This window comes from Hirundo rustica, chromosome 7, assembly GCF_015227805.2.
Source record: "Hirundo rustica isolate bHirRus1 chromosome 7, bHirRus1.pri.v3, whole genome shotgun sequence".
NCBI lineage: Eukaryota > Metazoa > Chordata > Aves > Passeriformes > Hirundinidae > Hirundo > Hirundo rustica.
The window spans coordinates 31,639,502-31,653,764 of record NC_053456.1 but is presented as its reverse complement, the minus strand read 5'-3'; the positions used below and the strand labels follow the sequence as shown (position 1 = coordinate 31,653,764).

General features: G+C 40.6%; 1 protein-coding gene across 1 annotated transcript in view; it reads right to left on the bottom strand.

The window, feature by feature from the left end:
* The window catches only part of CALCRL (calcitonin receptor like receptor), a 61,097-nt gene that overhangs the window by 7,743 nt on the left and 39,091 nt on the right, over positions 1-14,263 (bottom strand). Inside the window, exons 7-12 of the mRNA XM_040069907.2 lie at positions 10,410-10,536; positions 8,831-8,984; positions 7,572-7,632; positions 7,398-7,464; positions 1,714-1,932; positions 1,266-1,307 (exon numbers count right to left, since the gene is read on the bottom strand). Of these exons, the coding sequence (XP_039925841.1) occupies positions 1,266-1,307; positions 1,714-1,932; positions 7,398-7,464; positions 7,572-7,632; positions 8,831-8,984; positions 10,410-10,536 (670 nt within the window). The remainder of the gene's footprint in view (positions 1-1,265; positions 1,308-1,713; positions 1,933-7,397; positions 7,465-7,571; positions 7,633-8,830; positions 8,985-10,409; positions 10,537-14,263) is intronic.

Here is a 14,263-nt window from a genome sequence, read left to right as displayed (position 1 = left end):
GGAAGAGAAGGAAGGGCAATCTACGCGAATCAATTCCAGCATTGGCCAAAAATTACTGCCCAATAACACTATAGAAATACACTGGCACAATTTTAGAACATCTGATAAAAAACCCTAAGGGTTCAGTCTTAGGAAAACATCTGGTTACTCCCACATTTCTACTTACAGCCTATACTGTAACCACACTAAATGTAGAACAAATGAGCAAACAGATGTGTAGGAATGACATAGCATTGTAATTGTTCCTCTGCCAAAAGTGTTGGCAAATTACCAGTTAGTTTTATGGTGGGGGTAGCTCGGTTCATTTGTTTTGGGGTTGCTGGGATTTTTTTTTTTTTTTTTTTTTTTTTTGCAAGCAGGAGCAACACTAACAATATATTATTTTACCCTTCCTACTACTTTGACACAGCCTCTGGAAATGTACTCTCTACAGCCTGGGGCATGAGTTTCTACATGAAAATCACCCTGTGCACTCCAGGGACCTTGGCCTATCCAAGATAACAGCAAAGCTTGTTAGCTTCAACAGCATCAATATTGCTGAAAGCTGGCACAATCCTCTGATGTCAGAATAAGCTTTATTCTTGGAACTGGCTGATTGTGGTACCTTAAACCTGCCCTTCTAACCCACACAAATTCCTGCCCTAAGCACACCAAGCCGATAAAGTCTGACTGTTGGAATGGCGCTTTTCGCTTGTGCTAAAAAACACTTTTCCAAACCTCAGCCTAAAATTTTCCCAGAAAGGGTCACAAAACAATCCCAGACTCACAGAAGGAGTTTGGTAGGAAGAGACCTTAGTGACCATCTAATTCCAGCCCCCTGCCGCGGTGTACGGCCATACCCCAGCCCAGCAACACATGCACAGTGTGTCCTATTCCTGCTACAGAGGGACCAAGCACTGATTCTCCAGGATGACATCCCGTACAGCTTCCAACACAGACAAATAAACCTTCAGGGTGTTGAACTGCTTTTCAGTGTTACGATATTTATATGGACTTTATAGCAAAGTGACGACTCTCTTCAATTTCTTAATCAAGACCAATGTGTTTAGCTTAGCACCCAAGAATCAGTCCTAACACACTTAATGGTGCCATGAGTGATGGCATAGTCCTTTCCAAGCTCTGCCCCGGCATCCTGACACTTTATTTTTGGCTTTCAATTTAGACATAAAAATAAAAAACAAATAAATTACCTCTTCCTTAATTGCTGAAACAAAAACACATAAAAAGAAAAATTACTATACAAATAGTAAAAGTTGTTACACTACCTCGCCATTAAAGAAGCAGAAAATTGTAGCCACCAGTAGACCCTGTAAAATAAAAACAAAGATTCTGCTTTAATTCATATAATTAATTAATCAATTTAATTCTGCAATAATTCATTCAATATGCATATGGCCTATTTCAGGTGTGAGATAATTAAAGATTTCTGATAAAATTCAGATGTAGATAGCAGAGAAAATGCAGGACAAATCTAAACATGATCAATAATTTCTAAAAACAGCTCACTACAAATATGGGGCCGGCTTTCTGCTATGATGTTTCATTCCTTTGAAAATTGGAAGGCGATTAAATGAAAATTCAGCATTTAGAGAAGTCAACGACTGCTGGACAAAGATCTTCAAGAACTGAAACAGCACGACCATTTCTCTTTTCTTTGATGGCCATGCCAGCTGCTCTGAGCACAGGTGACAAGGGCTGCGTGCTGCTTCCCACCTGGTAGTGCATGAGGATGTGCATCACGTAGTCGTACACCTCCTCAGCGATCCGGCCCTCGGGTCGCCATGGGAACAGCACAAACTCGATGCCAAGGAGCGGGACGAGGATCAGGGTGGCTCTCACTGCTTTCATGTACAGGTTGGACTCAGCCTTGTGGGTGTCTTTCAGCTTGGTTATGAGAACACGAACGATATTCAGCAGGAAGAAAAGGTTCACCTGTCGGAAAAAAAAAAAACGACACTGGGAAGGAGGTCTGAGAAATAATCCCACACATGGATTTGTGAGACTGGAAACCAGACAGCACAATCTCACACTGCTTGGCTAGCACTGCGATTGTACAAGAGCTACCAGATAAACATCTTTGAAAACACCTTTAAGTAACTGAGATGTGGCTCTAACTTCCAGTATCCACACCCCTTCCTTGAACTCTCTAAGCAAGTGGTAACAGCCCACAGACCTTCCTCTCTGCTGTCAGTAACAGTACACGGGTGAATGACTGATTCTTTTCTGGCTGGTCAAGAGAGGGGATGATGTTTTTCCCTCCTTGTATTTAAATATGGTTCTTCAAAAAGCCACTTCTTAATTTTTCAACATGAATTTGGTAAATTTATAAAGAAAAATCAGAACAATAATAAGAAAAAAAGGCAAAATGCTGCTACAAGGAACTGCATATTCCTCTAGACAAACAGTGGATTTGGCATTATCATGGTAGCCAATAGTTGGATCTTTTATTCTTTCAGCAGAGCTTCCAATGGGGCAAGCACTGAGATGGTGCTCTACGTCATTCCCTTGCTTGTGAGTGAACTTGTCTACAAGATGTTCAAGACTGAACAACTACTGAACTTGTTTATTTCCATAGTTACTAAGGCTTTTTTTGTTGGAAATGCTCTGTCTCTGTTCCTTCAGTTTGACCAGAAAAGAAATCCCAAAGTATCATTGTGAGCAAGCACAAAACGGATACACACACACAGATATGGGCATGGATACACACACACATCCCCCAAGGATGAGTAACCGGAGCAACAGCAGCCCCAGGGACGATCCCACCCCCCCCACATCTCCCACGCAGCCCCTGGTGGAAGCTGCAGGTGGATGAGACCCTGAGAGCTCAGCCAGCCCACCCCTTATCCAAGGCACAGAGACAGGACAGAGGTGCTCTGGGGAGCCGCTATGGGAGGGAGAGACACGGGCTCTGCTCCCGTCTCAGCTTCCAGAGGATTGTCTGCCCTTGCCACAACTAGACACAAAAGGGGGGTAGGGGAAGAAGCTGGCAGACAGACAGACAACTCCCTTCTAAAAGGCCTCAGAATTCCTGGTCTAGGAGGAGGTTCTGTCTTCCTGTGGCACAAATGCAAGCAGGGAAGGCATTTCAGACCACGGGTGTCACGCTGCCTCCACAGCCCCAGCAGAATTCTTTCTGTCAGTTCAGGCTTTCAGGACAAATAGCTGTGTGCTATTATAGCAACATGGCCCTTTACAGATATGGGATGTTATTTATATTCTACTTACGTGCTATTTAAATTATTCTAACAGGAAGTTGTTTTACATAGGAAACTACTGCACAAATTTCTCCTGGAAGCCTCCAGCTACCTTTAAGCTTTGTTTAAACAGCCAAGGTCTTCTGATTCTTTCTCAGGGGATTTATTTAGATTTTATGTAGCCCAAGATCCCTATCCAACTTCCTATAGTACGTGCAGACAATGAGTCCTTCCTCCATTTCTAAATTTAATCCTTCTCAAATCTACTTGTTCAACATTAACATGTCTCAGACCCTGAGTTTTCGGCCCTCTCACGTTTTGGTAGTATGGCCAATTCCTATAACACTGTCCTTAAGTGCTAGCTGAAGAAGAAAGTTGCAGCAGTCAGGCATAAATAGCAGCACCCAATGAGCTGTTTATTTTACAATATGCACGGAGTTTTTCTATTTGTTTCACCCACCCAAACCAAAATGCTCGAAATTAGGCGTGTGAAGAGATTGTGAATAGCAAAAAGGGCAGACAGAAAGCTGGAGGAGGGAGAGCAGAGGGCAGAGTTGGGTAGAACACAATGAGTGTCAGTACAAGTATGTAGCACCAATTTTCAGTGAATATCTCTTCTGTCAGAAAATAAGAACGAGATAAGGATGAACTGATTCTTTTAATTAAAGTGATGAAAACCAGTCCTGGTTTTAAGTAAGGTGCTGAGCAGATTTTTACATTTAAGCAAAAGTAGGGCAGTGGAACTCCTCACATGCATACTATCATCAAATTGTGATGGGTGGGAAAAGCCCAAAGGAGCTCTGTTGTGCTATCTGCACAATGAACACAGAGTGAAATAGCAACAGCCCCACAGTGACCTGAAAATTGAACAGGGCAACTGAGCAAAAATAGAAACAAAGACAGAGAAGGCAATCCTAGCCAAAAATCCCAAAAAACTGTGTTGGTGCCTTTACTAGAAACTCAGGAGCATTCAGGTTCTGGCTTGAGAGGGGCAGTGAACTGAAGCCAAGTTCCTAAGTCAACAGGGCTGCAGTTTTTGAATGAAACTCTCCTCATGTCCCTGATATTTCTAGTTTTCTCCATGCTGAGTTTGCACTAAGTAGTATAGTAATTCTTGTAGGTTTAAATTCTGTTTCAGTTCTTCCCTAGGATGATATAAACAGACAATTCCCACTCAAGGCACTCAGATATTCTTAGATAGGAGTTGGTACCCATTGCCTGCCTTTTGATGCAGCTGTGCAGCTCCATATCTTTGCCTGCTTGGACACAACTGAGCATTCAATTTTCAAACTCCTCAGCCTGGCACCGAGTTCAGTTTAAAATCATTAAAATCCAAGGAGATGAAAGACAAAGCAGGGAGCAGCTGAACTTCTTTCTAGCACACCTTCACTCAGAACTGGCATCTGTAATGGTCTGTCAGACTGCAACACCAATACACAGCATTATTACAGGGAGAAAGGAACAACCCTCTAACAGTATTTATATGAACAGTGGCACAGCTAAATAATGCAGTGGCACCTAAACAAACAAAACCACAAGAGCACTGGCACATCTGAAGTTTACACAGAAATCGCTTCTGCTTTCACTGAAGTAAAAATCAATTCCTCCTACCTTCCCCCTCAATTTTGATCAATTATTTGTCTGGCATGAAAACTAACATCACCCTCTACAGTCCCATTCCCACTCTGTTTCTTTAATTGTGATTGCTTAGGCAGACAGTTGTAATTTAATGGTCAATTGAAGACAATTCCAATCAAAGTGCAACCTATGTCTGCTCCTGTTTCTTTGGCAGAAGAACTGACCACAGTTATGTAACAACAGGGACCATAAAAGCAGCGTTGTTTTTAACTTTATGTAATTGTAGGATTTTCAGTGATGTACAAGAGTTAAACTCCCATTGGTTTCTGCCAATTCTCCCTGGCACCCACTTGACAGTCCCCTTCACGTTCTTTGAGATCTGCTCCTGCAAATAGAAACAGTGTCTTCTCCCTCGTTATCTAATTTGCAGTTTAATGTTGTTGCTTAAATGTCTACTAAAGCAGGTCATGCTTAGTAAAGTGTGGAAATTGTATCTGGCAAGCAAGCTGCTTAAGCAAATGAGGGTTCTGTTCACAAAGCCTAAACACATGCATTTAATCTAACATCTTTAGCCCTGCCTTGTCTTTTCTGAATTTAAAAAAAAAAATAATTTTTTTTTTTTTTTTTTCTTCCAGAAAGGAAAGCAACTCCTTTAAAGTATTTTCACATCATAGGCAAGATGTGCAGTTTAATCTGTTATTCCTGCATGATTTTCAAATAAATTTACTTATTGTACTGAGGCAAGAAAAATACAAGAGAAAAACAGAAACTTTCGGTCAGGTCATGAAAAATACAGGAATATCAAAGGTGAATAAAGTTGTAAATTGCAAAGAGGATGGACAAAGACTCTGCCCAGACCAGCCCCACAGAGATGATTATTATGCCTCCAGTAAAATCAAAGGACATTCTGAATGTGGCCTTGAATAGAAACAAGACTGGATCACATTTGGGACAGATCCAGAGTGTCTGAATCCCACAGGAGTTTGGCCACTTACAGTGTGATTTTGTGGAGGCCACTGCTTAGAAGGAGGAAAAAGGACCTTACATTCTAAAATGAGGTCACTCCATGGAAGATAGTAGAGTCTTGTAGCTTTTACAAAAAATTTTACATTGCTATCTAAAGAAAATTCTAATACAAATTATTGTTCAGCTTGAAAGAGCTTTACTTAAGTGATATATCTGTGAAGAGACACCACAACAGTGGAATTAACACCCCACAAAAAAACCCCCAACCCTATACTTTTCTGTGAAAACAGGGTTTTATCTTTTGTGTAAAGCAGAGAGAATAAAAATTGAAAAGATTTGGAACTGGGTTTAAGTTTACAGATTAGAGCACAGCAGATCCTTACATGAACAGATACAGCAGACCGGACAGCACAAGAGATTACCGGCAATAATTCACACCCCAAGGGTCACAGCTCTCAATAACTTCATGGGCATTGCTCTGGCTGCCCACACAGAGGGGCTCAGGTGTGTCATGGTATCATTACAGCCCTCAAAATTTAAGTTCACTAGTTCATTTCACTGTGAATGAAAAAGGGAGTCACAAGAATCCCAGGATTTATACTATGGTCTTCTGAGAGAATACTCTATGCACGGAATGCCCTCCGCAGGTATTCATTAACAAGGTAACAGAAGAGAAAATTGTAGATCAGAAATTGAAATTATTTCCATAAAGTTACTTAAGGTTTTCATTCTTAATCAACTTCCTTTTGTGAACTGAAAAGCAGGAGAAAAGTCAGCAGCCATGGACCCAGCAGATTGGCCAGATCAATTCCAGGTTTCTGTTACAATAAAACAAATGGCTGTCACACACAGTCAGGGGGCTAATCACATATGGATTGCTTCTACGCTAATTACGTTCACCATGTAAATAGTTAGGTACACCCCTATTTCTTTTTAGCAACAATCTACTGACTGAATTTCATAGGGTAAATCCAGTCCTAGTGCAACTGACGTACAAGATTGATTCTTATGCAGCAACGTCCTCAGTTACTCATCTACAATTTCATTTAGTAGTGAACACTGAATAGAGCTGGCATTAACTTGGGGTGTCAGAGAGAACACCGTGCTCTAAGATTTCACGAGCACTTCAGAAACAGAGGAGCTACAACACCCCAGAGGCCAAAGCAGACAGTGCTAAATTAGGACAGGGCAGTCACGGGCACTGGCAGAACCATTTGCACTGGTTCTCTCACAAAGTGCCTGCTCTGGTTTCTCTCCATCCCATATTCCCACCCACAGTCAGCCCTGGCAGGCAAACCCCCTCTCCCTGAATCTCAGACAGTCTGGGCGCTGTTTGGCCACAGCACAGTGACACAATGAGGCTTCTAGATTCGCCTCCAGCAACTCCAGGTAAGGGTCAGTCCTCCCTTTACACTAGCATTTGAGTGGGATAATCAACATTGCAAACCCTGAGTTTCTCAAAGGACCAGATGCACAGATCCTTAATAAGGCCAAGACTTCTTGTATCTGTGAGTGTGCTGCTTAACCCAGCAGGTGCCTCAGACACACAAAAGTGAGGTTGACCTCTAAATGTTAGATTAGGGCTCTTACCATTGTAAGCCCATCAAGAGCAGCCAGAAATTGAACAAGAAAACAAAATATTATTTGAAAAATGCTTACCAAGAGAGCGGCACAAATAGGGCCATGGATGATGTAAAGCAGATGAGTATCAGAGCTGATCCAACAACTACAGAAAACAATCAGGAAAAAAAAAAAAAAAAAGGCATTTATTAGCTTTGGTTTATTTTTTACCTTATAGAAAATATAAAAGTTTTGCAAACTGAAGCTACTTACTTGTCATTATAATATAAACTTCTTGCAACGGCATGTATGCAGGCAGGGATCAGTGGAAAACCTGTGGAGAAAAAACAAGTATTTTCTTCATTAGTAAAACCTGGTTAATAACTAAGTAAAATTGCCTATCTTGCAGGAATCTTCTGTATTTTCACCTCACCCAAATGATATACCTGTAGAGGAAATAAACTAACACAGACCAATTTAAAGTTTCTTTTCTTAGACTTCTTTCTGAGGGCTGTGTGAAACCTTATTCCCACTGACTTGCCAAGAAATCCACGGCAACACACAGGAAAGGCAAATCAACTTTTCACTTTTTAGAATGTAACGAGTGATCTTCATTAACACAGATGCTTTTCAGGCTGCAATCTGCAGTAACACTAAATAGGAAGGAAATATTAAAATGGTGATTGCATACATGAGCACAGCTTTAACGGCATGACCAGTGGTCAGTACGAGTACAAAGTACCTTGCTGTATTTAGAAAACAACTTTGAAATTAGACTCAGGAAATCAAGCCAAATGAAAAAATTAAAAAAGAATTAGCAAATTATTAATCTGAGGCCCTTGACACTTTGGTGGTACCTGGTCTTCAGGAGCTGCTGAGCACCTGTGACTTTCCAGGCATGCCTCAGCTGTGCCTGCGGTGGGACAGTGGCCCAGGTACCAACACACTGGAGCTGAGTGTGCCAGTAGAGTGAGGCTGCCAGAGCCTTCAATTTCACTCTGTGAATAAGCCCTTGTGCATTATCTGAAGAGAGCAGGCTTGCCTTGTTAGTTTTGATACCGATACTACTTGAGATCTTCAGTTACAGCTATTCTGTGTTTGCTTAGTGAACAATACAGGTCAAATGGAACTGCTGGAAAAATAAATCCTCAGCCATTTCTAACTCAGTTCTGACCCTCCACCCTAGGCACGACGAGACTTCTCTGAAAACAAACATTCATTCCTGAATAAACATCTTCGAGGTGAGGAACAATGAATAATTACTTCTTAAGGTCTTTTTTATAATAGGAGACTATTTTCTCTATACAAAGGAGGAGTCACTTCCTGACTCCAGAAATGCATAATCTCTCTCTCGGCAGAGGTATACACAACTTCCTATATGAATATTTCTAAGCTTGTTAAAACACTACAGACAAAGAATCGGCGGTGTGCCATCGTCACCCAAAGCTACAGCTCAGAGAGGGAAAGGTAGAGACGTTTGAAGGAGGAAGAGGCTGCATTGACCTGAAAATACACAAGGTGAAATCACATACCCCAGCCAAGAAGGTAATACCACATCAAGTGCTGCTTCTCAGCAAAAACAGCCACCACAATCAGAGTGTGCAGGTAAATGCCTTCGCACAGCATCCAGAAGTAGTTGCAACCCATGAGGTACAGGTAGATGAATTGTGACACTTTGCAGCTAACCTGCAGGGGAAAAAAAAAAAAAAAAAAAAAAGCAGAGTATAATTTGAATTTTTAATTTGCAGAAATCTCAGAGCTTTATTTGCAAAGTGGAAAAAAATACCACTTGAGGTCATGTTTGTTTTGTTTTTCACTACATTTACATATTTATTTACTTTTTAAAATAGAATTTTTATGGCATTACAATCCCGCACTTTATGGTGACATAGAACTGATAACTGAGTCTGGATTTTTATTATTCATACACGACGATCCTGAAATCCTCAGGCATGGTAGAATGCTGTTATGATATTTTGCCTTATTGCAAACCTTGCCAAACTTAATTATTCCAAATCCTTAAATTATCTGATAGTAACCCCACAAGAAATGTAATTTGCTGTGGGTAATCCCCTCTCAGTTTTACAACATAAACTACCCCAGAGTACAATTTATGTTTTTAAAATGCTTACAATACTTCCAGTTTTAACCTACTCATAACTGCACCTGGGGACCGAGAGCTTGCAGTAGGTTCTGGAGGAGCCTGACATTTATTTGCATTTAGCTTCATTCAAAATATATTCTACAGTTCAAATGCTAGAATATAATTCATGGGGAAGTCTAAAATGTGAGGTGTGAGCAAGGAGCAATAGCTAACTTCGGTTTGGTCACACTGAATCCTTTTTTTCCCTCCTTCCAATATTGCTGCCTGTTTGATTGCTCTATTTCTGCCACTTGGCTTAAAACAAACCAAACCCCAGTATTGTTTTACCATTTTCTGCTACCTAACTCACTTGATGATGATTATTAGCAGCTTTCTCAGGTATGTTTTCCAGCACACTTATGACTGCTGCTACAGGAGAAAAGGAAATGATCTTTTTTATTCAATTCAGCTTCTGGAGTTTTACGCTAACTTCCACAGAATTAAGATTTAGCTTCCATATCTAAATGACTATAAAGCCAGAGCTAGGGATTTGTTTATGTACTTCATATTTAGACCCTTGTGTTTCCAAAAAAAAAAAAACAAAACTCTTGTTTTAACTGAGGACGGCCAAGTTAAAGCCGTAAGAAACTAGCAGACAGATCCAAAACACCTTGCAAAAGCTTTTTCCCTGCCCTTCCTTGGTGAATTCAGCTGTCAGCCTCGCTGACATCATCTAGAACAGGCTTCCCTGCAGTTGTTCCAGGGCAAAAAGCGACCCTGTGGGGCTGGGAAGAGGCGCTCAGTAAACTCAGTCCCTTAAAGCACTTTCACTATTTCACAGCCTCGAATGTGCAACGTCCCCGGCACTGCGAGCCATCTGCTGCGCTGCGTCACACGGACACGGCGTCGGGAATGCTGGAACCTCGCTGCATGCAGCACTGCAGCAGCTGCGCAGCTCCCACCGCCGCTGCGCTGCTCAGGCCGTTCACCCGCACGCAAACAAGGCTGGCAAACAAACTTCCACTTACTGGGTTAGTTGCGACTAACTCCTGGTTGTTGGCAATGGCTGTCAGTGAAATTATTGTTACAACAGAGTTGCAAACAAAAGAGAAAAACAGATTTTTATGCAGGGTAATCCTCTGGCAACTCAAGCTCCTAGAAAAGAGAAACAAGAACAAATGAGTACATGGGAGGACAACTATGTGTACTTGGGGACAACTCTTGACATTTTGAAATGCTAGAGCTCTTGATTTTACTAACAAGTCTTACATCAACCCTTTCTTCAGTTCCAGAGCAAATTTAATACACCAGATGGAAGAAAGCAAGTACATTTCGATCTAATGTTTATAGTGAAGGACCTGCTTCATAGTGGCCAGCGGAAAATGCTGATAATAATTTTCAGAAGATTTAGATTTTTTTTGGTTATTACATGAAGAATTTCCCAATTACCTGCCACACCTGTGCTTGTTGAAGCTGTCTTACCCTGTTCCCATTTACCCAAATCTGTTCAGATCTTTTGAGGGTAATTCCTGTTACTCATATCCTTGTGATTTTTCTTCCTTCTAGCCTAAAGCTAGAGAAACACCTAAATAAGCAAAATAATGCAAATCTCCCCCTGACTTTTGTGTATAACTAAGGTATAAACAATTTCCAGGACATAATTATAAAATCCCTAAAGAACTGCATTTATTGTGTTAATTTCTAAGTTTACTTTTAATCTTGCAATAAAATTAAAGAGAGAATATCTTTGGAAGGGCTTAAAATAAAAATTAAAAAAAAAAAAAAAAAAAAAAAAAAAACCCACCAAAACAAAACAACCCCAGAGAATCAACTATATCAAACAATACTGAATTTAGGTGCAGCAACTTTCTGGTTTTCAGCCATTCTAGAGGAAGCAGGAATAACTTAGTGTATTCCAACAGGAGGGACTGCTTCTCATTCAAGTTTTCCCAGTGAACTCTTGGGGTGCTTTAGAGACAGCATCGACTGAAGCCTCTGCTGCAGAGTCCATGCTCTACACCCACACCTGCCTGTCTCCAGTTAATGGCCAGAGAGATGGAGAGCAGCTGATTAACGCTTTGGAATAACCAGAAAATCCACCACTTACACACATGCCACTGAGAGAAATCAGAAACACATTCAAAAGACCGGCAGGGGACACGTCTAAACTGTCACCCAAGGGAAAAAATAAATAAATCAAGTTTTCTGGCCTCTTCAAATAGCATGCCCGGAAGAAAAGATAAAGGAGGGACAACGGTGATTCATTTTTAATTAGAGAGGGTAGAAGGGAGACCTTCCCATTTTTTCAGGGAAACGCAGATATGGAATCTTCGCAAAGGCTGGAGGAGTATATTGAAAAGTGCTGACAGATGAAACAACAATCAAGGTGACCCAAAGAAAGAAAAGGACAGCCCCATAAGCCTGGCTATAGGGCAGGTCTTGGCTGCATCCTCTGCAGCTCTCACAAGGGCAATGTACAAAGCACCCACAGATCCCCGGACTGAGCTCACACACTGTGCAAGCGCTGAGACAGTCCAAGCCCATGGCACTAAAAACAGGGGAAGGACACCCCTCTAGAAACCAGTGCTGCCATTTGACTGGGACCTACAGGAAACTTTGGTTGCCACGCATCATCTGGCTGAAGAAAATACAAAAGGAAAAGTCTCCAAAATTTGGAAAACAGGGTTGTGTATGAATCTGAGGAAAAAATCTATTCCATTAGGCTCTTTAAGATTTTATTTGAATCTTGTTTTAATGCCCCAAATGGATAAACTTTAATTATTATAACATGCAGGGTCCTACACTCTTTGAAAATGTGGGGTTTTTTGTTTTTTTTTGGTTTTTTCCTGTATGGTTTATATATGAAAAGAGAGACAATACTAGACTCCAGCAAAGGGCTTTGTGTAAACAAGTCCTGAAAAACTCTGGAATTCTGTCTGCTTATTGTTAAGACTCAAGGCTCAGGCAAGGAAGAGCACGTACAGCTAATGGGGCCATCTCCCCGGGTCATCCCGCAGCTGTTCCTGTTGAATATTCAAACACACCCATCCACACCCACCTCCACCCATGCATGAAAGGATTGAAAGGATCACCGGACAAGAAACAGAAAGCAAGCCTGATGACATTTAAAAACTAAGACTGTTTTTCGTAATAAAAAGATATTTCCTAAGCTTCCCCACCCTCCCTCTTCTGTTATCCTTCCTATATCCTTTTTTTTCTGACTGTTTTTCTTAATGACATAATATCCTTTATCACTTTATTCTCATATTTATGATCTAAGTATATTTGAATGACCAACCCCTCAATTAAATCATGTGTAGTAAAATAAAAACAGACTTCCTACTAAATTACCTATTTCCCTTCTTTTTTCGACTCCTGTATATCTTGGGAATTAGGGAAAAATTAATTTCTCCAAAAGGAAAAAGGGTGACATTTTTGAAAGCCCGTAAGTGGGTTTGAGCTCTAATTTTTTAAGGCATTTCAGTACTGCAAAACTCCCCCAGTGAGATCCACGTGTGCACCTGAGGGGAATTATCTGTTCAGATGACATTAACAGAGTGACTTAGGCAGCTCCTGTCTCCATAACAATCCAATAATCAGTGCCTGGCCCACTCTCTCCTTAACACAGCACTGCTCTCCTCTGAGAATGCTGTCATGGGATTTGACATGACACTCCATCAACAACTCCTTCATTTCAGGTGGGGTTTTTTATTTGGGTTTTTTTTTTTGGCGCGGCTCTGTTTTTTGTTGGGAGGGGTGGGGGCATATTTCAAACTGTAGCTCCCCTTTATCCTAAATCACTGCTTTTTTAAGTATTCTCTTGCCTCATTTTTGGTTCTTTATGAAAATCATACAATTATTTTAACACTTGCAACACGTGTGTGACCGCAAGTATGTAAGAGAATGAGAAAGAAGAGACACTGCAAGAAGTTATTTTATGTCTGACAGATGAGTTTTCAGAGACATTCAGAGTTCCAAGTTTATGACCCATTTAATTCCGTTAAACCAAGAACCCCAATGCACTTGGGGAACAAGTCGACAAGTATTCCCAAGGAGAAAATTTTCTGAAGAAGAAACAAAATTTAAAAAGCAAAGGTAAAATGCAGAAAAATTTTAGTCCTAAAAAATGATTCAAATCCCAAACAGTTGATATTTCCTTTGGGGAAAAGTTCCAAATTTCTAGTCAAATCTAAAGATATCCTAATGATAAGAAATCCAGCAGATGTTGTCTGTCAACTGTCAGTTAAGTTACAGAATAAATGTTTTGGAAATGACAAATTCAAAGGCACCCCCCACAATAGGGAAAAAAAAAAAAAAAAAAAGTCCACCTGTTAAAGCTATGAATAATTATCAAGCCTTAGCCGATACATAATACATCCTGGTATTAATCTAGGTCCTTAAATACCCTCCTGCTACTAAAAATACTTTAGAGGAACTGTACATCCCAAGAGAACAGCTTGCAGAGGACTTTCTTTAGCTTCCTTTGAATTTTGTAATTTCCTTTTATATTCCGACATCTAACCACAGTCTAGAAAATGTGGTTTGTGGGTCTGGATTCATTCCATGCGGTTCTCTGAGGAAAGGATAATCCTGCTCCCAGAGAAGAAAATCCCTGGATGGTTAGACAAACCTGACACGGGATGGCAGCACAGCAGATCATCTGCTTTTGCAGCAAGTGCCACAAGCAAAGATGAAATTACGTTAGTTTTCATATTACGGTCTAGAAAAGTCATGCTTGACTCTGAGAACTTATAAAATCAGATCCTACTCCAAATCTTTTTCTTTTCCCTTGTGTTAAAGCATTTTTCCTGTCACATTAGATATTTAGTCTGCTAAACTTTATGACATTTATTGCAACAGTACCAACCTTTTTCATCAAAAT